The 25405-nt window shown below is 43.7% G+C and overlaps 1 protein-coding gene across 1 annotated transcript in view; it reads right to left on the bottom strand.

Moving 5' to 3' along the window:
* ABHD2 (abhydrolase domain containing 2, acylglycerol lipase) overlaps positions 1 to 25405 on the bottom strand; it is a 118671-nt gene that overhangs the window by 36657 nt on the left and 56609 nt on the right. The window contains exons 4-5 of the mRNA XM_062206233.1: positions 18565 to 18740; positions 14249 to 14416 (exon numbers count right to left, since the gene is read on the bottom strand). Of these exons, the coding sequence (XP_062062217.1) occupies positions 14249 to 14416; positions 18565 to 18740 (344 nt within the window). The remainder of the gene's footprint in view (positions 1 to 14248; positions 14417 to 18564; positions 18741 to 25405) is intronic.

The raw sequence follows: 25405 nt of genomic DNA, 5'->3' as shown, positions 1-25405 counted from the left end.
TTTTAGTTTTCCTCTGGTCAAGATCAGCTGCAAAAGCCAAAAGGGTATTCACGGTGACTTGAATGCCCGGCCTCTGCTCAGGAGAGGAGCAGTTTGCACAGGGGAGGGCTCACGTTACCACAGGGCACATCATTTGGGACCTGCTAGTTTGTAAAGTGCCATCTGATATTCACAAGCTGTCACTTCACATCTGTCACCTTGGTCCTCATTCAGTCACAGTGAACCCTGACGCAGTGAGCACTGCCAGTGGGTTGGGAAGGACTCTATTGCTGGGGGCACCTGCTAACATGGACTGGGCTTTTGGGATGTGGGGACAGGTAACTAACATGTAAACAAACACATAATTTCACAGATTATGAGAACGAATAATAATTTCAAATCGTGCTATGAGGAGTGTAAAGAGGGGCATGAGATACAGATGAGTGGGACTGAAGATGGGGTAGAGGTGGGGCCATATCAGATCAGGGAGGAGGTCAAGGGCAGGTCTTGAGAAGGCGACACCTTGGTTGAGACCTGATTGACAAGGAGTAGCCAAGTGCAGACCCCAGAAGGGCCTTCCAAACTGAAGGCCTAATACAAGCAGGTCCCGGAATTCCCCTGGAACCTGAAGTCTACTGGGGCCAAAGCCTGGCACTCTGATGTGCTCAGGGCAGGACTGGACACCCTGACTATTGGGCCGTGGCCATGTTCTGGGGATCCACTCAGCCTACACGTAGGAGGCTGACCTGGTTGGGGTGGTGGAGGGGCTAGTAAAAGAGAAGAGAGAGATTTAAAAGAGGCATAAGAAACTTATCAACCAACTGTAATAGGTGGACCTGATTTGGATGTTGAATTGAATAAACTAATTAAATATGAAAAAAAAGCATGAAAGAAGGCAGCTGGGGAACAGAACTGCTCTGAAGGAATACTGTGCAGTGGTTCAGTTGTGTATGATGGCACTGGGCTGATGTTCACGTTACAGCCAAATATGTACCCCCACCAAAATCCACAGGCTGAAGTCCTAACCCCAGAATACAATGGTACTTGGAGGTAGGGCTTTTCGTGGAGGTTAATTAAATTACAATGAGATTGTTAGAGTGGGCCCTGATCCCATTTGACTGTTGTCCTTATAAGAAGAGGCGATGAGGGCAGAGACAGAGATGCAGACACAGACGCAGAGGGATGACCACACTGAACACACAGCAAGGAGGCTGTTCTCACAAGTCAAGGGGAGGTCTCAGAAGAAACCAAACCTGCTGGCGCGTTGATCTTGGCTTTCTGGTCTCCACTATTATGAGAATAAGTCTGTGTTGGATAAGCCACTCAGAGTTGGTATTTTGTCCATGGCTCTAACAAAATAAAACCATTTACAAAGACTGCACTGAAATAGCCACAGATGAAAAGGACAGGCGGTTTGGGGCCTTCTTGGAAATGATCTTCACGGGGATGGGGGAAGGAGGTGATTCAGAGATGAAACAAGATTGGCCAGGAGTCGAATAATTCTTGAGCTTGGGAGATGGATACCCTGGGGTTTATTCTGCATTCATTCTATACTCCCTATTTCTGATATTTTGAAATTTTCTATGATAAAAAGTCAAAGAAAACCCTAAACCAAAATCAAACAGGAAACAGGTAACAAAACCTTTTATCAGTGGCTCTGAAAAGGCCTGGCTATACCTTAGGCTCCCTTGGAACTGGGCCCCAGTATCGGTATTTTGTAAAAGCTCCCAGCACAGCCGGTGTGGGGGATCTACACGCACATAAACAAACCTAGAGGTTTGTTATGGGAGAAATAAAGGAATCCTCAAAGCAAAAATGCCATGCTCCTTGGATGAGAAAAGTAAATACAAATAAAAATAGACTTTTCCAAGTTAATTTATAAATTAAACTATGCTTGAGCTCATCAGTATCTCAGTTCTCTCCCTGGGCAGGACCCATCTCCTCCACCACAGTGAAGTCAGGGGTGGCTGTGTAGTGTCCCTTGGCCACCAAACTGTAGCCAGGAAACTTCAAGAGCCACAATCTTTCTATTCTCTGAGGGCTGGTAATTATCATTAATCTCCAGCTGCTGGCCACTCCATGAGTCAGGATCCTGAAGTGAGGAGAGTAACAATGGGGACACAGAACTCCCAGCTATGCCACGGTGGATATGCAGTGTGACACAGATACGAATCTTTGGCCACATCCTAAAGCAGCAATAATTAAAAATGAATAACTGTAGTTGGCATAGAAATAAAAGTCAACAAATATCTTTGTACTGCAGTAAAGAAACTCTGACACTAGACGGCTAACAAGTGAACTGAGTGCACCATTAACTGTGATGAAGATTTTTCAGTCCTAGCGTGTTACGTATCGGGCTGCCTCACTCAGTTTACCACGGGCTTTGCTCTAAGTGTAAGAGTACTTCAAAAGTGGGAAAATGGAATGAAAAATCAGTTTAGGGAGTGGGTGCACAGCTTAGCAGTTGAGATGCCGATTAGGCACCTGTGTCCTATATCAGAGTACTTAGGCTCTTGACCTGCCTCTGGCTCCTGATCCTGACTTCCTGCTAAAATAGACCACTGGGCAACAGCAGCGATGGCTCAGTGGCTCAGTCCCTGCCACCCACATGAGACCTGGGTTGAATTCCTGGCTGCTAGTTTCAGCCTGGCCTGGCTGTTGTGGACATACAGGGAATGAACTAGTGAACTGCTGGATTAGTGGAAGGGTTCTTGCTTTCTCTAAAAATAAATAAATAAATAAAATAAAATAAATTGAAATATATGCACGGTTTTTTTCAAATATATATTTGAAGAACCTTGTATTAGGCCACCTTTCCTGGGGACTGTTCCATGTCTGCTAGCCTGGGAAAACATTTATTAAAAATGCAACATTTTAAACTAAAATGACATCAATAACAATTAAGGAAAAACTTGCACTTTCTATCTCTAATTTTTTCCCAGATACCATAGATGTTTTATTTTTTTAGACTTCAACAAAGCATCTGTGTTCTAGACATTTCTCCCTACCAAGGTCCCATTTGTTTGGCCTTATTCCCCAACAGTTAAAAATAGACCTTGGAGGCCGGTGCTGTGGTGTAGTGGGTGTAGTGGGTAAAGCCACTGCGTGCAGTGCTGGCATCCCATATGGGCGCCAGTTCGAGTCCTGGCAGCTCCACTTCTGATCCAGCTCACTGCTATGGCCTGGGAAAGCAGTAGAAGATGGCCAAGTCCTTGGGTCCCTGCACCCACATGGGAGAATGGAAAAAGCTCCTGGCTCCTGGCTTCGGATTAGCACAGCTCTGGCCGTTGCAGCCATCTAGGGAGTGAACCAGCAGATGGAAGACCTCTCCTTCTCTCTCTCTCTGCTACTCGAATTTCAAATAAATAAATAAATCTTAAAAAAAATATATAGACCTCAACAATTCAAAGATGTACTGACTAAAAACAAACCCAAAAAACCCCCTAACACAGCAAGAAACATTACTCCTTTCTGCTAGCTCCCTTGTCTTTTTCAAGAATCACTAAAGTATAAGAAACTACTGCAATTTACCTTTCTGATGAAACACTAAGGTAACAACAATTACAAAAAGAAACAAAACACTTTATAAAATTGGGGAACTGAAGGCCTCCCTGGATGGACCCGCTTCACTCCCAGGGCATTTTCAGCTAGCATCGGCTCATGGGCCTAAATCCATGGTGTTCTTCAAGGCTGCTACCCAGAGGTCTCTCTCTCTCTCCCTCTCCCCCTCTCCCCCTCCCCCCTCTTCCTTCCTTCCTTCCTTCCTCTTTCTCTCTCTTTCTCCTTCCTTCCTTCCTTCCTTCCTTCCTTCCTTCCTCCTTTTCTTTTCTTTTTTTAAAAGAAAGCTATTATTTAAGGAATACAATTTTCATAGGTACAGCTTTAGGAATATAGTGGTTCTTCCCCCCCATACCTGCCCTCCCACCCCTACTTCCATCCCACCTCCTACACCCATTCTTCATTAAGATTTGTTCTCTCCCATCCCATTCTTTATTAAGATTTGTTTTTAATTAACTTTACATACAGAAGACCAACTGTATACTAAGTAAAGATTTCAACAATTTGGACCCATACGCAAAGTATAAAGTACTATTTGAAGATTAGTTTTACAGTTAATTCTCATGGGACAAATCATTAGGGACAAAGGTCCTACATGGGGAGTAAGTGTACAGTGACTCCGGTTGTTGATTTAACAATTAACACTCTTATTTATGATGTCAGTGATTACCCAAGACTCCTTTTTTTTTTTTTTTTAACTTGACAGGTAAAGTTATAGATAGTGAGAGAGAGAGAGAGAGAAAGGTCTTCCTTCCATTGGTTCACCCCCCAAATGGCTGCTATGGCTGGTGCTGCGCCGATCTGAAGCCAGGAGCCAGGTGCTTCCTCTGGTCTCCCATGCGGGTGCAGGAGCCCAAGTACTTGGGCCATCCTCCACTGCCCTCCTGGGCCACAGCAGAGAGCTGGACTGGAAGAGGAGCAACCGGGACTAGAATCTGGCACCCATATGGGATGCTGGTGCCACAAGGCGGAGGATTAACCAAGTGAGTCATGGCACCGGCCCCAACCAAGTCTCTTGACATGTGCTGCAAGGCTATGGAAGACTTTTGAGTCCACAGACTCAGTATTTAGACAGGGCCATAAGCAAAGTAGAACTTCTTGCCTCCATTCAGAGAAAAGTACATCCTTCTTTTATGGCCCCTTCTTTTCACTGGGGTCTCATTCACAGAGATCCTTCATGTAGAACATTTTTGCCACAGTATCTTGGCTCTCCATGCCTGTAATGCTCTCATGGGCTTTTCAGCCTTAAGGGCTGATTCTGAGGTCAGAGTGCTGTTTAGGGCGTATGTCATTCTATGAGTCTGCTGTGTGGATTGCTTCCCATGTTGGAACATTCTCTCTTTTTAAATTCTATCTGTTGTTATTACCAGATACTTGGTCTTATTTATGTGATCCCTCTGACAATCCTATCTATAAGATCAACTGCACACTTAATACAATCACTTTAACATGCAAGATGGCATTAGTAGTGCCCAGCTTAATGGGATTTGAAGTACCATGGCAAGTTTTTAGCTTTACCTTTAAGAGTAAGTCTGTGGGAATGTGTGCCGAACCGTACAGCTCCTCCCTCTCTTATTCCCACTCTTATTTTTTACTGGGATCTATTTTTAATTGAAATTATACACCTATGATTAATTCTATGTTAAGTAAAGAGTTCAACCAATGGTATTAAGTAGAAAAAATAAAAAAAATAATAAACTGTTCCTTGACAGTCAAGACAAGGGCTGTTCAAGTCATTGCTTCTCATAGTGTCAATTTCACTTCTACAGGTTTTCTTTTTAGGTGCTCTGTTAGTTGTTAGAGATCAGGGAGAACTTATGGTATTTGTCCCTTTGGGACTGGCTTATCTCATTAAGTATAATACTTTCCAGATTCATCCATTTTGTTGCAAATGACCAGATTTTTTTTTTACCACTGTGTAGTATTCCATAGAATAAATATCCCATAATTTCTTTGTCCAGTTTTCCATTGATGGGCATTTAGGTTGATTCCATGCTTAGCTACTTTGAATTGAGCTGCAATAAATATGGAGGTGCAGAAAACTCTTTTATTTGCTGATGTCACTTCCTTGGGTATATTCTGAGGACTAGTATGGCTGGGTCGTATGGCAGGACTATATTCAGATTTCTTAGGTGTCTCCAAATGGTCATCCATAGTGGTTTTACCAGTTTGCATCCCCACCAACAGTAGTTTAGCGTATCTTTTCCACCACATCCTCGCCAGCATTTGTTGTTTGTTGATTTCTGTATGAAAGCCATTCTAACTGGGATACGGTGAAACTTCATTGTGATTTTGATTTGCGCTTCCCTGATGATTAATGATCCTGAACATTCTTTCATGTACATTTGGATTTCCTCTTTTGAAAAATGTCTGTTTAAGTCCTTGGCACATCTCTTAACTGGGTTGTTTGTTTTGTTGTTGTGGAGTTTCTTGATCTCTTTGTAGATTCTGGTTATTAATCCTCCATCAGTTGTATAGTTTACAAGTAATTTCTTCCATTCTATCGGTCGCCTTTCCACTTTCCTGATTGTTTCTTTTGCCATACAAAAACTTCTCAATTTGAAGTAATCCCATTTGTTGATTTTGGTTTTGAGTGCCTGTGCCTCTGGGGTCTTTTCCAAGAACTCTTTGCCTGTGCCAATATCTTGCAGGACTTCCCCAGTGTTCTCTAATAATTTGATGGTGTCGGGTTGTAGATTTAGCTCTTTAACCCATGTTTAGTGGATTTTTGTGTAAGGTGTAAGGTAAAGGGTCTTGCTTCATCCTCCTGCATGTAGAAATCCAGTTTTTGCAGCACCACTTGTTGAAGAGACTGTCCTTGCTCCAAGGATTGGTTTCAGTTCCTTGAGCAAATACGAGTTGGTTACGGATGTTTAGATTGATTCTGGTGTTTCTATTCTGTTCTATTGTTCTATCCATCTATTTTTGTACTAGTACCAGGCTGTTTTGATTATAATTACCTTGTAGTATGTCTTGAAGTCTGGTATTGTGATGCCTCCAGCTTTGTTTTTGTTATAGAAGACTGTTTTAGCTATTCGAGGTCTCCTGTGCCTCCATATGAATTTCAGCATCATTTTTTCTAGATCTGAGAAGAATGTCTTTGGTATTTCTATTGGTATCACATTGAATCTGCAAGTTGCTTTTGGAAGAATGGAAATTTTGACGATTTTTCCATTTTTTTTTGTATCTTCTTTCTTTAAAGTTTTGTAATTCTCATTGTAAAGATCTTTGGCACCCTTTGTTAAATTTATTCCAAGGTATTTGATTTTTTTTTTTTTGTAGCTATGGTGAATGGAGTTGATCTTAGACATTTTTTCTTAGCAATGGCATTGTCTGTGTATACAAAGGCTGTTGATTTTTGTGTATTGACTTTATATCCTGCTACTTTACCAAACTTTTCTATGCGTTCCAGTAGTCTCTTAGTAGAGTCTTTTGGATCCCCTATATATAGAATAATGTCATCTGCAAATAAGAGTAATTTGATTTTCTCCTTCTGAATTTGTATCCCATTGATTTCTTTTTCTTGCCTAATGGCTTTGGCTAAAACTTCTTGGACTATATTGAATAGCAATAGTGAGAGTGGCCATCCCTGTCTGGTACTGGATCTCAGTGGGAATGCTTCCAACTTTTCCCCATTCAATATGATGCTGGCCTGAACATTTCTTTTAAATAGCCAGATGCCCTGCATTAGGTGCATATACATTTATAATAGTTACATCTTCCTGTGGAATTGACCCTTAATCATTTTATTTGTCTTTTTTAATCATTTTAATCATTTTATTTGCCTTTATTTGTCTCTTTTAACAGTTTTTGTGTTAAAGTCCATTTTGTCTGATATTAGGATGACTAAACCAGCTCTTTTTTGGTTTCTGTTGGCATGGAATATCTTTTTCCATTCTTTCACTTTCAGTCTGGGTGCATCTTTGTTGGTGAGATGTGTTTCTTGTAGGCAGCAAATAGATGTTTGTTTTTTTTTTTTAAATCCATTAAGCCAGTCTGTGTCTTTTAACTGAGGAGTTGAGGCCATTTACAAAGTGACTATTGATAAGCAGTGACTTTGCCCCGTCATTTTTCCAAATATATTACTATTTTTTTAGTTTGAATTTCCTTTGAACTTTTACTGATTTTCTTCCTTTACCTTCTTTCACAGTGATGAACATGTTTCTGTGTGCAACACACCCTTGAGTGTCTTTTGTAGGGCTGGCCAGGTGATGACAAATTCTTTCAATTTCTGTTTGTTGTGGAAGGTCTTTATTTCACCTTCATTCATAAATGAGAAATTTGCAGGGTATAACATTCTGGGATGACAGTTTTTTTTCTCTTAAGACTTGGACTATATTTTGCCATTCTCTCCTAGCCTGTACAGTTTCTGATGAGAAGTCCACTGTGAGTCTAATTGGAGATCCTCTGAAAGTAATCTGGTATTTCTCTTGTGCACATTTTAGAATCTTCTCTTTATGTTTTACTGTGGTGAGTTTGATTATAATGTGTCTGGTGAGGATCTTTTCTGGTCCTGTATATTAGGAGTTCTATGTGCTTCCTGTACTTGGATGTCACTTTCTTTCTCCAAATTGGGGAATTTTTCTGTTATTATTTCACTAAAAAGGCCTTTCTCTCTTTCCATGCCTTCAGGAACTCCTATGACCCATATGTTTGGTCATTTTATAGTATCCTGTAGATTCCCAACAGTGTTTTTAGTTTTCTAGTTTTCTCTTTTTGCCTTTGGTTTGACTGTATAATTTCCTGGGCTTTGTCTTCTATCTGATATTCTTTCTTATGCTTCACCAATTCTGTTGTTAAGGCTCTCCACTGCAATTTTATTTGTTCTATTGAATTCTTCATTTCATTCTGATTTCTCTTTAAGATCTCAATTTCATGGGAGAAATTTTCTTTCATGTCCCATATGGATTGCAGTTTTTCATACATTTGCTTCTGATTACTTCTATGTAATCTTACGATCAATTTTTTGACTTCCTTTTTTTGCATTTCTTGCATCTCATCATCTTCACAATCTAGTATTGAAGTGTTGTGTTCTTTTGGGGGCATCATGTTGTCTTCCTTATTTTTGTTTCTTGAGTTGGTGCGTTTGTTGCTTGGCATTTGTGGAGATACTTGTTGGTTTCTTCTTCTTCTTCTTCTCCCCCGCCCCCCCCCCCCGCCCCCGTGGTAGTTTTTATCTTTGTTCTGTGGCTCTGTAGATAAGTGGAATGTCTACTCTCAGTGAATATATAGAGCTTTGTAGTGGGTGTGGCCAGGGAGTTCTGTTCAGTTCTCTAGGGTTAAGGGCGTGTCTGAGGTGACACACAGATTTTGTGCAATCTTTTTTTTTTTTTTTTTTAATCAGAAGCGAAATTTATTCTGCTCAGTTGAGCTTCTTTCCTGAAAGGAGACCAGTGCCTGAGCGCTAGACCCATTGGGTATATTTGTCTGCTCTGTCCCAAGGACTACACAATGGATATGTGCATTCCTCAGTGTAAGTTCAGGTTCTCTAGCAATGTCTCTCACCAGGTAACTGGAAGCCCTAAGTGTGTGCAGTCTCCCACTGTGACCTCCCAAAGTCCCAGTCACAGTGTGAGTCCTCCCACACACCCTCGGTTTTTTTCACAGTCCCCATACAGAAGCCTCACACAGTACAAGCTCCTAGCTCTGTTAGTTCTCCCCACCAGAGTCAGGAGTCTCCACTCGACTGGTTGCCAGGTGCAGACACGAGCTGTTATGTATGTCCAAAATGGCGACCGCTTGTTTTAGGATGCTATTATAAAGTTATTGGGGAGAGAGAAATGCGGCTATCCTTTTTTTTTTCCTCCTCCTCTAGTTTGGCAGGTACACTATCCCCCATGGGGCTCCAAGACGGGTTCCCTCTAGGCTCTTCCTGCAGCTTTATCGCCAGTGGCTTGGGCTGCTGTCGTCTGGTTTCATCTCATTTTCCAATGCTGGTTCATATGTTCTTGACTGCTGGAGTCATAAGTTGTGGGTGTCCACGCATTCCACATAGGTCCACTGTGTTCCTCTAATTTTGGTAGAGTTTCCTCTGCTGTTTTCTCTCTAACTTCCCTGAGACTACACTCTCTCTCCACTTTTTCCGCCCAGGTTGTTTCTCTGTGCTGGCTGCCTGCTCCTCAGCCCACCTTCCTTTTACCAACTCCAGGCCACACTCACCCTGAGCACCCAGCCTTTCCTGGGAGGATCCTTCCCTCAGCAGTGTGTTTTCTCCACACTGCCATGGTGCACCAGAGCCACTCTGCCAGTGCTTGCGCGCATGGTGCCGTGACTACTTATCTGCAGTCTGCAGAACATGTCTTACCTGCCTGGGTTACACAGAGCATGGCTAACCCATCAACAAGGTTAACACACCTTCAAGAACTGGAATAAGAATAAACTTAACACGTCACACATGCTTACTGTATCTGGATGGTAAGCACCCAATTGCCTGCCAAATCCTTAGTGACCCCCATTTAACTCCAGCCCCCATTACTGCAGTGGAAGAATCTGGAACAGATGTGAATGAAGCAAGGCTTCACAGCCAATCGGTGGCAGGGTTGGGGTGTGGGAATCAGGCCTGCCTCCTGACCTGCGATTCCCTGGGGCACATTCCATGTTGAGTGTGCTCTCCACTGCCTCTCTGACTACTGGGTTCTCCCGACAGGGCCTTCTTTGTTGCAGTCCATAGCCCAGCACTTGGGGGCAGGGGCCCTGGGCTCCACACAGCTAGCTACTTGACCAGCTCTGAGACAATTCTGGAGGCTGTGGCAGCCAGACCTAGGATTAGCTCTTTGACTTACTAGCTCTATGCCCTTGCTTGAATTACTTCACTCTCTGTGCCATAGGTTTTTTTTCATCAGAATTTTACTGTTTTATGGGATGCTGTGGAGATAAAAGAGAATCTGTCTATGACAACAGCACTGTTGCTGGCAAAGAAGAGGTGCCCTTGCTGGCACTTCTGATCTTGTTGCTGGCAGATGTGCTGATAGATGGTGCCCTCTAGTCTCTGTCCAGGCCCTGCAGCCAGGCCATGCCTCCTCATCCTCTGCACGTACAGATCTTTATATCCAAGGACAGGACTTTAGACTTATTTCCTATTGTTTTCAGTTGTGTTAGATTTTGCCTGTTTCTGCTTTGTGGGTTCAATTCTGTCTCCCACATACCATTCCCTATGTGCCTATAGTTATCTATAAACTTGGATATTCATCTATGTCTTCAAGCCACCGACCAAACTGTTGAACAGAACAGAGTCTGTGAAATGGGTGTCTTAAGGTGTGCAAGTGAGTACAAAGTAGGAAACAGATTCAGAGCACCCAGCACTGTGCCTGGCACAAAGTGAAACAGGATAGAAGCAGGAGTCGCTATTTCCCCACCTGACATGTGTCCAGTTCAAGCTCCAAACCAATTATGAGCAAGGAGCATCCAGACCCAAACCACAAAAGACCTCCTGATGCCCTATTAGGGACATCCCCAGACTGCATGCATGCTCAGAACAGCCTCAAGTGATGGATATGTGATTTTCCTAGGATAGTGGTACTGAGCAACACTGCCTTTTTTTTTTTTTAAATTTAAAATTTTCCAAATAAACCTTTCCTTAAGGAGTAAAAATTTCATAAGTACAATTTTAGGAATATAGTGATTTTTCCCATCATACCTGCCCTCCCAGACCCGCTCTCACCCCACCTCCTCTTCCCTCTCCCATTCCCAGTCCCATTCTCCATTAAGATTCATTTTCAATTAACTTTATACACAGAAGACCAACAGTATACTAAGTAAAAGTTTTCAATAATTTGCACACACACACAAAACTGTTTGAGAACAAGCTTTACAGTTAATTCTTATAATATAACTCATTGAGGACAGAAGTCCTGCATGGGAAATTAAGTGCACAGTGACTCCTCCTGTTAATTTAAAAATTAACACACTTATGTACAATGTCAGTAATCACCTGAGACTCTTGACATGCACTGCCAAAGCTATGGAAGCCTTTTGAGTCCACAATCTCCGTTAGTATTTAGACAAGGCAATAAGCAAAGCAGAAGTTCCCTTCAGAGGAAAGTACATTCTTCATTGATGGCCACTTCTTTCCACTGGGGTCTCACTCACAGAAATCCTTCATGTAGGACATTTTGTGGCACAGTGTTTTGGGTTTCCATGCCTGAAATGCTCTCATGGGCTTTTCAGGCAGACCAGAATGCCTCAAATGCTGACTCTGAGGTCAGAGTGCTATTTAAAGTGACTGTCATTCTATGAGTCTGCTGTGTGGATTGCTTCCCATGTTGGAACGTTCTCTCCTTTTAAATTCTATCTATTATTATTGCCAGACACTTGACTTATTTATATGATCCCTTTAACACTTAATCCTACCCATATGATCACTTTAACATTTAAGATCTCATTTTTACCACCCAACACTGCCATTTTGAGCTAACTGTGTGCAAAAAACAAAACAAAAAGACCAAAGCACCTGTGCAGAACACTGAGCAGGGTGCAAATCAAAGTGTTGGGCACTGAGGGGGACAAGTCATCACTGCAGGCTGGACATTGTGCTATATGCCAAGGATAAGTTGCCATACCTCCCCAACTCCATTAAAAGTATCTGTTTGGCTCTCACTGGGGAGCCAGCTGGCAAAACATCTTCCCGCCATTCTGTTTGCCTTGTGTCCCAGCAGGAGCCCCCAATAAACTTTTTTTGGATTGCATATTGGCCTCGTGTTAATTTCTACTTGCAAGTAAACTGAAGAACTTAGGGTCAGTAACAAAAGCAGAACACCTGTTCATACTTCCTTATCTACAATCTTCCCTTACTTGCTCTTACAGAAGACAGCACTCAGCCCTGTTACCAATGACAGCATAAACTGGAATGACCATGCTGGAGGACAATCTGACAATATGTACCAATGCACATAAAAAATACTGACTCTGGGGCTAGCACTGTGGCACCAGTGTGTGTCCTGGATGCCCTACTTCTGATCCAGGTCTCTGCTAATGTACCTAGGAAAGCAGCAGAAGATGGCTCAACTCCTTGGGCTCCTGTATCCACATGGGAGGCCTGGAAGAAGCTCCTGCCCCCTGGCTTTGGAAGAGCCCAGCTCTGGCCACTGTAGCCATTTGAGGAGTGAACCTACAGATGGAAGACTGCTCTCTCTCTGTAACTCTGCCTTTCAAGTAAATACATCTTAAAAAAAAAGTTGGCTCTGTAAAATTCTACCAGAAATTTGCTCCAAAAGAAGTCATTAAAGAGAAGGAAAAATTTCCATGTACAAGATATTTATAGAACCATTATTTACAATGCCCCAAACTATAAATAACCTTAATGCCCTACAAAAACGAGTGGTTAAGTGAACTATAACTGAGCAGTAATAGCAATGCGGCTCCTAAAAGGTTGAAACATAATGAGTACATCTTTGTGGTAGAGATTACTATAAATAGGTCACCATAGTTATATACACTGCGAGGGCAATTAAATAAAAACTCTGTACACATTGATAAAGGCAGATTGGGAAGATAAAGAAATGGAAAGTTCTAGTTATGTTGAGGTTATACAGGAGTTTTCAAAATGTTTATGGAAAATCTGCATTGAAGAAAAACTGTATGGGCGGGGCTGGCACTGTGGCATAGTGGGTAAAGCCACTGCCTGCAGTGCCAGCATTCCATATGGGCACTAGTTTGAGTCCTGGCTGCTCCACTTCCGAACCAGCTCTCTGCTATGTCCTGGGAAAGCAGTGGAAGATGGCCCAAGTCCTTGGGCCCTTGCACCCACGTGGGAGACGTGGAAGAAGCTCCTGGTTTCTGGCTTCAGATCAGCTCAGCTCCGGCCGCTGTGGCCATTTGGGGAATGAACCAGTGGATGGAAGATTTCTCTCTCTCTCTCTGCCTATGCCTCTCTGTAACTCTTTCAAGTAAATAAAAAGAATCTTTAAAAAAAATACATTTAAAGAAAAACCATAAGGGCTTCAAAAGTTTTCTGCACCAAAATAAACCTACCTTCTAATTCTGTTTTCCACAAACTTTCTGAAGTTCCTTTATAGGTACAATTTTTGGTTGTTTCCCATTAAAACATATTATAACTTAACCGGTCATAAACATCCCAGGCGTATGTGCCTAAACAGACACACTTACAACATGTGAATTCTTCACGTGTTATATATATATAATGTGAAGGGAGAGCTAGCCTAAGAGTTAAGAATGAGCAGAACAGAACACAAGACTTTCAGTTCAAGTCAGGAAGCATTTATCTAAACATGAGATCTGGTTCCCACCTTCAAGGAGCTAGAAAATCCAGGGAGGTGCTAATGTGCCAGGTCCCTTCCCAGTGACTTTCATGTATCTCGTTGCACCCTTGCCTGCCAGTCCCAGAGACCCGAGGAATGAGTGTCAGTCAGGGTGGCACGGTGGTGAAGGGCACAATCCCTGCCCTGCTCTACTTGGCTCTCAGCTCCTACTTATCAGCCAGGGCACCTTGGGCAACACCTTCCCCTGTGAGCTTCAGTTTCTGCATCTATTTGCTGGCAGTTCTTGCAGTGCCTGTCTCAAAAGTTAATCTGAGATATGCATCACACAGGTTCAGTATAGGTTGGCTACTGTTTTAACTAACCGTGTGCCCTATCATCGCTTTGAAACGGGCATGAATTCCAAACTTAAAGAAACAGAGCAGAAGCAGAAGTAGCTTCTCACTTGCAGCGAGAACAGGGAAAGGGGTGCTCCCCTGGCCACACCCTGTGCTTACCATAGGTGAACATGCGTGGTGAGGTCAGTTCAATGTTGGGCAAGGCCCCCAGATGGTTCAGCACGGCACACCGATAGCCATTTTTCTGGGCATAGTCAACAAAGGTACGGATGTACTGCTTCTCGCTGTGATTGGCGATTCCAGGGCAGATGACCATGGTGACATCATCTACAGGGTGTAGAATGAGAGACGGACGTATCCAATAAGTGACACAATAAATGGACACAATTCTATTTTGCTGGCTTAGAAAACAGGATGAAGAAATTTAACATACAACTTTTTTAACACACAATTTAACACACAATTCTCTGGGAAAGAATATTTTTTCCTTGTGAGCCAAAGCTATCTATTTCAGTGCTTCTCAAACTATTTACTTTGAAAAGTTGACTTAAAAAATTTCCATGGGGCCAGTGTTGTAGCATAGCAGGTTAAGCCACTGCCTGCAATGCCAGCATTCCATATTGGCACCAGTTTGGGTCCTGGCTGCTCCACTTCCAAACCAGCTCCCTGCTAATGCACCTGGGAAAGTGGTGGAAGATGGCTCTTGCATTCACAAGAGAGACCCAGAAATAGTTCTTGGCTCCTGGCACTGGATTGGCTCACCTCTGGCTATTGTGGCCAATTGGGGAGTGAACCAGTAGATGGAAGATTTCTTTGTGTCTCTCCCTATCTCTCTTTCTCTCTGCAACTTTGACTTTCAAATAAATAAATAAATCTTTTAAAAAATGAGAGTCTTTATATAAACTAATATGGCAAGCTGTCCAATACATGTTAAGTGACAAAAAAAAAAAGCTACTTAAAGGGAAGAGTTGCAATATGCTGCCATTTGTGTGGAGGGAAAGTTGTCTATATTTATAAACACTTCCACTATTTCTGGAATCATTCACACAAAAAAATCTAACAGGTACCAGGGAGGGGCCTGGGAAGGAAACAGAGATGAGAGACAATACTTTCACTGTATATATTTAATACCTTTTGAGTTTTCTATCATGAACATAATTTATTTACCTGAAAATATGAATGAATACAAATTTTTCTTTGAAAGAAAAGCATCATGTTTAGCTTATTAAATCTGATTATAATTTTCCTTCAAATTAGATAAAACAATAAAAATAATTTAATGCTGGCAGAGGAAATGTGAATTTGTAATCAATCTTCATAAAGAACCTTAAAAATTTGATGAACTTTGATGTAGTCATTTTAATTTCAGAATCTTGCCTAAAATTTTATGATGAAAGAAGTTCATCAGAATTTCTTCCTTTTTTGTTTTTAAAGATTTATTTATTTTACTTTGAAAGTCAGAGTGGGCCAGCGCTGTGGCTCACTAGGCTAATCCTCCACCTGTGGCGCTGGCACACCAGGTTCTAGTCCCGGCTGGGGCGCTGGTTCTGTCCCAGTTGCCCCTCTTCCAGTCCAGTTCTCTGCTATGGCCTGGGAAGGCAGTGGTGGATGGCTCAAGTGCTTGGGCCTGCACCCGCATGGGAGAGGAAGCGCCTGGCTCCTGGCTATGGATCGGTGCAGCACGCTGGCCATAGTGGCCATTTGGGGGGTGAACTAACGGAAGGAAGACCTTTCTCTCTGTCTCTCTCTCTCACTAACTCTGCCTGTCCAAAAAAAAAAAAAAAAAAAAAAAAAAAAAGAAAGAGTTACACAGAGAGAAGGAGGGGCAGAGAGAGAAAGAGGTCTTCCATCCACTGGTTCACTCCCCAGTTGGCTGCAATGGCCGGAACTGTGCCGATCTGAAGCCAGGAGCCAGGAACTTCCTCCGGGTCTCCCATGTGGGTGCAGGGGCCCAAGCACTTAGGTCATCTTCTACTGCTTTCCCAGGCCATAGCAGAGAGCTGGATCAGAAGAGGACTAGCCGGGACTCGAACTGGCGCCCATATGGGATGCCGGTGCTTCAGGCCGGGGTGTTAACCCGCTGCACCACAGAATTTTTTTTCGTTATCTTTCTATAAGGTGAACAAATTTCATGTATTTCATATATATAGATTTAGGGGCATAGTGATACTTCCCACCCCACTCCTCTCCTTCCTTTCTTATAGTGATAAAATTGTAAACAAGCTAAAAATCTGACAATAGAAGAATGGTTAAATTGTGGCATGACTACATTCTATGGAGCTCATTAAAATTAATATTGTTTTTAATTTAAAGACTTTTGAATTTCTAATGACATAAAAAGTATAATATACATATAAAATAATTCAAATTTTGGAGGAACAATGTCTAGAACTGGAGGAAAATGGAGTAAGATGTTAACAGTGGTATGTTGGGTGTCGGGTTATGATTGATTCTAATTTTCTTCTTAAAATGTTTCCGTAGTGTCTATGTTTCTTAAGATGAGAACTGATTCCTTTTATAGTCAAAAAAATCATGCAAGAAAAAGGATTGTTTTTTCTCGAAACATTTCTTGGGGGAAAATACGAGGGAGTTTCAGACAAATTCATGGAAAGGTAGAATAAAATTCTATTTTGGTGTGAAAATTTTTGAAATCCAGTCATACTTTCTTCATAATATGTATTTTCGATGATTTTTAAAAAAGATTTATTTTATTTGAAGGTATGGGATACACAGTGAGAGGGAGAGACTAGAGAGAGAAACAGACAGAGAGACAGACAGACAGAATCTTCCATCTGCTAGTTCACTTTCCAGATGGTCCCAATGGCCAGGTGGAAGCCAGGAGCCAGGAGCTTCTTCTGGGTCTCCCACGTGGGTGGCAGGGACCACCTTCCACTGTGTTTTTCTCATGCTATTAGCAGGGAGCTAGTCGGAAGTGGAGCAGGCAAGACTTGAATTGGTGCCTATATGGGAGGCCAGCGTTGCAGGAGTGGCTTTACCTGCTACACCACAACGACGACTCTGTCATGAACTTTTTGAAAACCCCTTGTTCTGTCTCCCCCAGAATCACTCTTATCAGTTCTGTCAGGGGCCAGGTTGATAAAAAGACATGAATAAATACAATGAGAAATCAGTCTTGCCCATTTTAACATTCTACCACGATCCTGGTAGGAGAAGCAGACTGGTCAAACAAAATTTTGCGCTTTAATGGTAAAAGAAACAAATAAAAGCGTTGGAGACAAAAGAAAAGACATATTTAGCTAGATAGGGTAGAGAAATAAATATTCAAAAGACAAGGCTTTTAAGCACAAAATGAGCTTCTAACTAATTTATTTGTTCATTCCTTCCATGTCCGATTCCTGGAAGCTGACTGTTCTGGGGATGTGTAGGCTGCTAGCAGAGAGATAAACAACGAGCACACGCAAGGGTAGAGAGTGGCAGGTCCTTTGAGGACCTATGGCAGGAGGACATGACAGATCTACAGGGAGGGAAACCCTAGGTAGCTAGGGGAGTCCAGGACTCCCTCTGAGGGGGTGACATCTGAGCTGAGACTTGAATAAGAGGGGCAGCTGAGCGACGTTCTGGGGACGAGCATTCCAGGCAGAGGAAACAAAACTCTGCCACCAGTTACTCAGCATTCTGGTTACTGTAATCACTGAGAGCTACAGCAGATTTTCTGGAATTTATCCATAAATAATTACTGAGGACCTATGAACAAACAAGGTGCCTCTGAACATAAAAGACACATTCTCTTGCAGTAGGAATAGCCATCACAGGGATGCTGGCACATAATCGCACTGCTTCAAAAGTCATTGCTACAAAGCATTTCATGACTGTTCTTGAACAGGCAGGACAAACAACATCAAACTTCAGCAGCAATGGGGATTGGAGCTGCTTCTCAGAGATAGGCACCTGACTCTTGCATAATCAATATGATATTAAAGTGTCTTTTTGCAAGGGACACCTAAGCAGAGGGTACCTGAGAGCCTTTGTTAACTACTCTTATTCAACAAGCAAAACCAGCACACACTGCTTCTCTGAGCCTCAGCTTCCCTGACAGTGCGGTAGGGAGAACGAAGCACCAACCTCACAGGGACGTGGTGAAGATTAAATGTGGTAACAGTAGATCTAAAGCACTTAGAGCGGCCTGGCCTTGTTGCTGACATCCACTGAACAGGCTGGTCCTGGGGCCTGGACTCCAAGCTCTCACTCATCCCTGCATGTGGAGCTTGCCTGTCACGAGAGGTTACAGAACTATTCCATGATGCTTTCTGAGGAGCCTTACATGGTGCTGGCAGCACACGTTGGAGTTAATCCCTGCCGGCTGCTCCTCCTGGCTGCATCCCCGCAGACTTCCCAGCAGTCCCGGATGAAACGGGACAGCTGGTGGCAGGGCAGCGGCATTCACCCCATGCTCCCCACTGGCCAGGGCTCCCTCTTGCAGTGGTGACCAAGCCACACGTGTTAGACCAGCTCACCTCCAACACAGTGCTCAGCCAAGGGCTCAAAGAGGTCGAAAGTAGAAGTGGCTCCGTCGGACATGGTGATGAACTTCCGGTGCCCATACGGGTGTGGTGACCTCACCCTTCCCATCTTTCCATACAAGGCTGTCTGGATGTGTCCGCTCTTCCCCCAGATCAATGGTGGAATGTATCTAAGAAAGAAGGAGAGGTCAATATTCTCCACGTTCCTCGAACAATGCTCTGAGAAAACCTTTCAGTAGAAGTCTTCCAGCCTATTCAAGTTTCCTCCTGACACATTCTGTACACCAAGCATACACATGAGGTTTTATGACCTTACATCCATGCCATGATTCACCCCTTTCCCATTATTAATACATCCTGCATCCAATGAGCTCTAGAAATCACCCAGGTCACGCTCACATAGAGAGGGTTTCAAATTTAGGGTGTTAAATAATTAATTCCACACGGATTATTTGCACACTATAGAATAAACAGAAAGCAAGTAATACACACTGAGCATATTCTAACTAGATGGGGTTAGCCTTATCATCAGATACGAAACAGCATAGCGCCTATGCTTACTAAATGCTCACTTCTCTCCCTTCCCCTAACAAGACAGGCCACAGCTGTAGGATCACTGCATTTACCAAACCTGCTGTTTTCAATACAGTGGGAAGGGCTGCAAACTGTAACCCTTGGAGAGCGTGCTGGAAGGGCAGAGCTGTGTAAATATTTATTGGATTCATGAAAGAAAAGGGCTTTTCAGCTTAAGCAAGGCAGGATGCTTCCCTTACCAACTGTCCTTCGTGGAAATGTGAAAATCTGAGCCTTGGTAGGAAATGCAAAAATCACAAGCGTACTTAATTACTGGGAGAAGAAGGTGCTCCAAGCTACAACTAGGAAATGATTATGGCTCACGACCAGAGTACAAGAGGAACCCATTTACTGAGACTACTTGTTTCTCTCCCATGGCTTTTCACTCAAGCTTGCTGGCTGGCCAGGATTTGTGTCTTACAGAGTCATATTCTTTTTTTTTTTTTAAACTTTTATTTAATGAATATAAATTTCCAGTGTACAGCTTATGGATTACAATGGCTTCCCCCTCCCATAACTTCCCTCCCACCCGCAACCCTCCCCTCTCCCACTCCCTCTCCCCTTCCATTTGCATCAAGATTCATTTTCAATTCTCTTTATATACAGAAGATCAATTTAGTATAAAGATTTCAACAGTTTGCACCCACATAGAAACACAAAGTGAAACATACTGTTTGAGTACTAGTTATAGCATTAAATCACAATGTACAGCACATTAAGGACAGAGATCCCACATGAGGAGCAAGTGCACAGTGGCTCCTGTTGTTGACCCAACAAATTGACACTCTAGTTTATGGCGCCAGTAACCATCCTAGGCTGTCGTCATGAGTTGCCAAGGCTATGGAAGCCTTCCAAGTTTGCCGACTCTGATCATATTTAGACGAGGTCATAAAAGACAGAGTGAGGATAGTAACCAATGATCCTAAGAGTGGCATTTACCAGGTTTGAACAATTATACAGCATTAAGTGGAGAAGAGGACCATCAGTACACACAGGTTGGGAGTAGAGCCATTGGTGGTAGAGTAGAGGTTATGATTACAAAGGAATGAGGCCCAAGTGCACTAGACAGGGTCTAGAACAAAGGACAGAGTCATTATTAGAGGAGCTAAGAAAGGTGTTGTCTACAAGTAATTTTTCTGATTGAGAGGCAAATAGAACCTGATAGAAGGGGCTTGATAATAATCTGTTGGGCTTTAGGCCTTGTAAATTCAGAGGCCCAGACCTATCTATCTCTTCACATGGGGTATATCCTAAGGGAGGTGTGAACCTCCTAGGGGAAGGCACTCTGTTGACTTTCATTACTTGGCTGGCCTGGGAGGAGAGCTGGCCAGGTAAAGGCAGGGGGCATCTCTAACAGGAAATTTACAGTTCTGCCTGCAATGTTGCTGACCCTACTTGACCATCCCCTCAGCTGCAGTGGTCACTTTGGAAGTTGGGCTGAGTGAAGGGCTTTTCAGCTTAGAGCCAATAAGATCTGTGGCTCTGACCTGGGCATCCTTCGACTCCAGGGCAGGTCCATTTCCAGTGATCCAACTCTTGGCAGAGCTGCCAGGGCTCTTCACAAGCTGACTTCTGCTGAAGCCCAGGCTTACCACATTGAAAGCCACTGCAGTGGACTGGCCTGTTGGGTCTCTTTGAGGCAGATCACTGTACAGATCAGCCATTAATAGGCCTGCCACCCATTGCTTCTGATGCCGAGCTTTCTTTTCCTCCTGGTTTGTGTTAAAGCAGACCAGAGGATGCAAGTCCAGGGAGTGCCCAAGTCCCATCTCTAATCTTCGATGGCCTGAACTACAAGTCTATAGTCACAGGCATGTTCTGTAGTAGTTTTTCTAAGGTAGACAATGCCCATGAGGAAAATTATAAATATTCTACAATACAGTAATGACAGCAATCCTTCATGTTTGTATTATATCCCAGTGGTGAGTGTTTTAATAATAATTTGCCTTAGCCTATTTGCCAGCTCATGCCTCTCACTGCTCTCAGAACCAGATGATTTGAGAAGCTCTTCTTTGATCTACTCTTTTTATGTGTGTGTCTAATTAGATAAATCTGCACAAAGTTAAAAGAAGTATCAAGTCAGCTCCCGGATAAGCTTCCTCTTTGCAGCTGGGGAGGAGAGGTGACAGGGGACCCAAAATGGGCAGGGAGTTAGGGATAAATGGGCTGAAGGATTTTTCCAGTTTCTGTCTCTACAGTATACTCTAACTCCACCCCCCTTTCCCATGATGCACCTCAGTCTCCTACATGATGAAGAAGGAGCCAGGAAAGTTTCATGTGGAGATGCCATGAAACTTTCTGGGAAGATCTCACCCCACCCAAACTCCACCCAGTTCGTACGTTCAGTTAGGTCACCGCTCTCTACCCCACAGAGGGGACCACTGGACTAGCGACCCTTGCCTTTTGGCCTTCTTGCATGTTCTCTCCTCACAGGCAGGTCTTTCTCTTTGAGGCTTTCGTGGAGAGCTTTTCTCTTCATGGGTTTGCCCACACTCACTCTCTCACTCTAAATAAACCCTGCTCTCATTACTGCACTTTATTTATGCCTCTGCTTTGAATTCTTATCTCATGCAGGGACAAGAGCCCGGAATAAAAGCTGGGAAACACATTCCTTCCCCAGAGGGAAGAGTATTTTAAGACTGTGGGGACATGAAGCCGCTCGCTGGTATACCCCCACAGGTGCAAATATCTGCAGAAGCCATGGCATCTGGAGAGCAGACCGAGGCATTTCTAAGAGCCGAGTGGATTACAGAAATAACAGAAAGCATGCTTATAAAAATAATGTCAACCGGGCAACTGCAAACACCATTTAGACAGAACTGATAGAGGGTTTCAGACTACCAAGTTGGACAATAAATTGTGCGCACAGGGTGACGAGTGATCCGGGTCACCAAACTCCTGATCACTCTTGGAGACAGGTATGAAGAAAATTTCTTTACGGCATGGAGTTAAAACAGAAATATGCTGAGGTTAGAAATGTCAGAACAGGTAAATTTCACATGCCTATCTTCTGATCTTGCTTATAACCTGCTCTTAGACAATATGACAAATGAATAAAATTAAAATTCTTTTGGTCAGTCACAAATTTCACAGACACTTGTGAGGTTGACACATGTGCTCAACCTGAGGTCACGCTCCTGAAGTCATGTCAACCCCCCCTGTCTTGGCAACAGACTCCCAAGTGGCCTCTCAGCCTCTGGTCTTGCTCCCACCTACTCAACCGTCCACCTGACCAATGAAGGGTCAATCGTGACACACAAAACTGGCCTTGGCCCTGCACTGCATGGATGCTGGTTTGCATAGAAGGCTGGCCACCCCTGCGGGTCAGTTAACTTTCTGGGTAAACCTTGTGCTGAGGTGCCTTTGCTCATGCTGTTTCTTCTGCCTGGAATACACTTAGTACCTCTAAAAAGACAAACACATGTTTTATTTTTATTTATTTTTTAAAAATTTTATTTATTTTATTTGAGAGGTAGAGTTACAGACAGTGAGAGGGAGAGACAGAGAGAAAGGTCTTCCTTCCGTTGGTTCACTCCCCAAATGGCTGCAACAGCTGGAGCTGCGCCAATCCGAAGCCAGGAGCCAGGTGCCTCTTCCCAGTCTCTCATATGGGTGCAGGGGCCCAAGGACTTGGCCCATCCTCTACTGCTTTCCCAGGCCATAGCTGAGAGCTGGATGGGAAGTGGAACAGCTGGGACTAGAACCGGCGCCCATATGGAATGCTGGCGCCACAGGAGGATTAACCTACTGCACCACGGTGCAGGCCTCCAAATGCATGTTTTAAAATGAGAAGGGAGTGGGTGCTTGATCCGGTGGCTGGGATGCTGGTTGGGATGCCCCTGTCTCACATCAGAGAGCCTGGACTCAATGACCGCTGCGGCTGGCTCCCGACTCCAGCTCCCTGCTGATGCAGACCCTGGGAGGCAGCAGTGATGGCTCACGTGACTGGGTTCCTGCCACACATATGCGAGACCTGGATTGAGCGTAGGGTCCCGGCTCCAGCCCTAGCCAGGGGCCACTGTGGACACTCAGGGAATGAAGCAGCAGATGGGAACTCTCTTTTCCTCCCTGTCTCAAAAGCATATACACCAAAAATATATTTAAAAATAATAGATATCATAATAATGTAAATTCAGCTATTGGAATATGGCTACAGTTCTGTTTCCAACTCACCTAACCCTGTTTTCAGACTGGGGTAGGAGAAAATTCACAAAAGGATGTGTGTGTGTGTCTGTGTTTGGATGTGCATATATATATATATTTTTATTTTATTTTATTTTTTTACAGGCAGAGTTAGACAGTGAGAGAGAGACAGAGAGAAAAGTCTTCCTTTCCGTGGTTCACCCCCACCATGTGGCCGCTATGGCCAGCGCGCTGCACTGATCTGAAGCCAGGAGCCAGGTGCTTTCTCCTGGTCTCCCATGCGGGTGCAGGACCCAGGCACTTGGGCCATCCTCCACTGTACTCCTGGGCCACAGCAGAGAGCTGGACTGCAAGAGGACAGAATCTGGCACCCAACCGGGACTAGAACCTGGGTAGCCGGCGCCGCAGGTGGAGGATTAGCCAAGTGAGCCATGGCGTCGGCCCTGGATGCACAGGAATCAACTTGCCTCAGAATCAACTTGGACTTTCTCAGCTCAACATAAGCTCAGCTGTGTACAAGGAAGTCTCATATTCTTTGATTTTAGGATATCACTGATAATACTGATAAAACACTGCTTTTACTTAACTTCATAATGATACAACACCAGGGTTTAAAAACTGAAGTTTGGGGGCTGGCGCCGTGGTGCAGCAGGTTAAAACCCTGGCCTGAAGCGCCAGCATCCCATATGGGTGCCGGTTCTAGTCCTTCCTGGCTATTCCTTTTCCAATCCAGCTCTCTGCTATGGCCTGGGAAAGCAGTGGAAGATGGCCCAAGTCCTTGGGCCCCTGAACCTGCATGGGAGACCTGCAAGAAGCTCCTGGCTCCTGGCTTCGGATCAGTGCAGCTCCGGCCATTGTGGCCATCTAGGAAGGGAACCAGCCGATGGAAGACCTTTCTCTCTCTGCCTCTCCTCTCTCTGTGTAACTCCGATTTTCAAATAAATAAATAAATCTTCAAAACAAAACAAAAAACTGAAGTTCGGGACCAGTGCTGTGGGGTAGCAGGTAAAGCCATTGCCTGTAGCGCCAGCATCCCATATGGGTGCCAGTTCAAGTCTCAAATGCTCCTTTTCCGATCCAGCTCTCTGCTATGGCCTAGGAAAGCAGTAGAAGATGGCCCAACTGCTTGGGCCCCTGTACCCATGTGGGAGACACGGAAGAAGCTCCTGGCACCTGGATTTGGATCAGCCCAGTCTGGCCGTTGCAGCCATCTGGGGAGTGAACCAGAGGATAGAAGACCTCTCTCACTCTCTCCCCTCCCTTCTCCCCTCCCTCCCTCTTTCTCTGCCTCCTCTGCTCTCTGTAACTCTGCCTTTCAAATAAATCATTAAAAAAACCACTGAATCTTGCAGCTGTTTACTATGGTGTGGTTTTATTGTATGTTTTTGTTTATGTGATTTATCCACAGATCTCCAAGAGAAAAAGTTAAGAAAATAAAACAGAATATGTGCCTGGTCACAAGGTTGAGGTCAGGGAGGAAATATGGACACAAACAACATAATATTTTGAAGTTTATATACACACAGAAGAGATGCTGCTAAAATGGTCCATGAAGCAGTATGGTTTATTCCAACCATCCTGGGGCAGTTTGTCTGAAAGCCTCCTGTCCCATCAGGAGCTAGGTTTCCTTTCTACGCAGGTAGGCTGACCCATGGCTTATTTGGGTTGATGGAATGTGCTGGAAGGACTGCTGCGCAGATCTGGGCCTAGCTCCTAAAGGACTTACAGCTTTGCTTTCATTTCCGTGCAACCTGACCCCAGGGATGAGAGGCCAACCAGAAGGAACCTGGCAGGAATGGCAAATGGAGCTGAGAGCTGCATGCATTTTAAGCCTCGCAGATCCTGCCAAATGGCCTTCCAAAAATAACGGATCCGTTTATATTGCCACCGATAATGCATAAAAGTACCTGTCTTCCTCACCCTCATCAATAATTGGCACTATCAATCTTTGACATTCTGGCCACTTTAAAGGGTAAAAATGGACATCCTATTTCATCCTGTGTTCCTTAAGGGTGAGCCAATCTATAGTTAAAAAAAAAAAAAAAGTTCCTGGCTTGAATCGCATTTCCACAGTTCATATATTTATTAATTATTTGTATTTCTCTTCCATGAATTGTCT

The sequence above is a fragment of the Lepus europaeus genome, chromosome 11, assembly GCF_033115175.1.
Source record: "Lepus europaeus isolate LE1 chromosome 11, mLepTim1.pri, whole genome shotgun sequence".
Classification (NCBI taxonomy): domain Eukaryota; kingdom Metazoa; phylum Chordata; class Mammalia; order Lagomorpha; family Leporidae; genus Lepus; species Lepus europaeus.
This window is presented reverse-complemented; position numbering and strand designations above follow the sequence as displayed.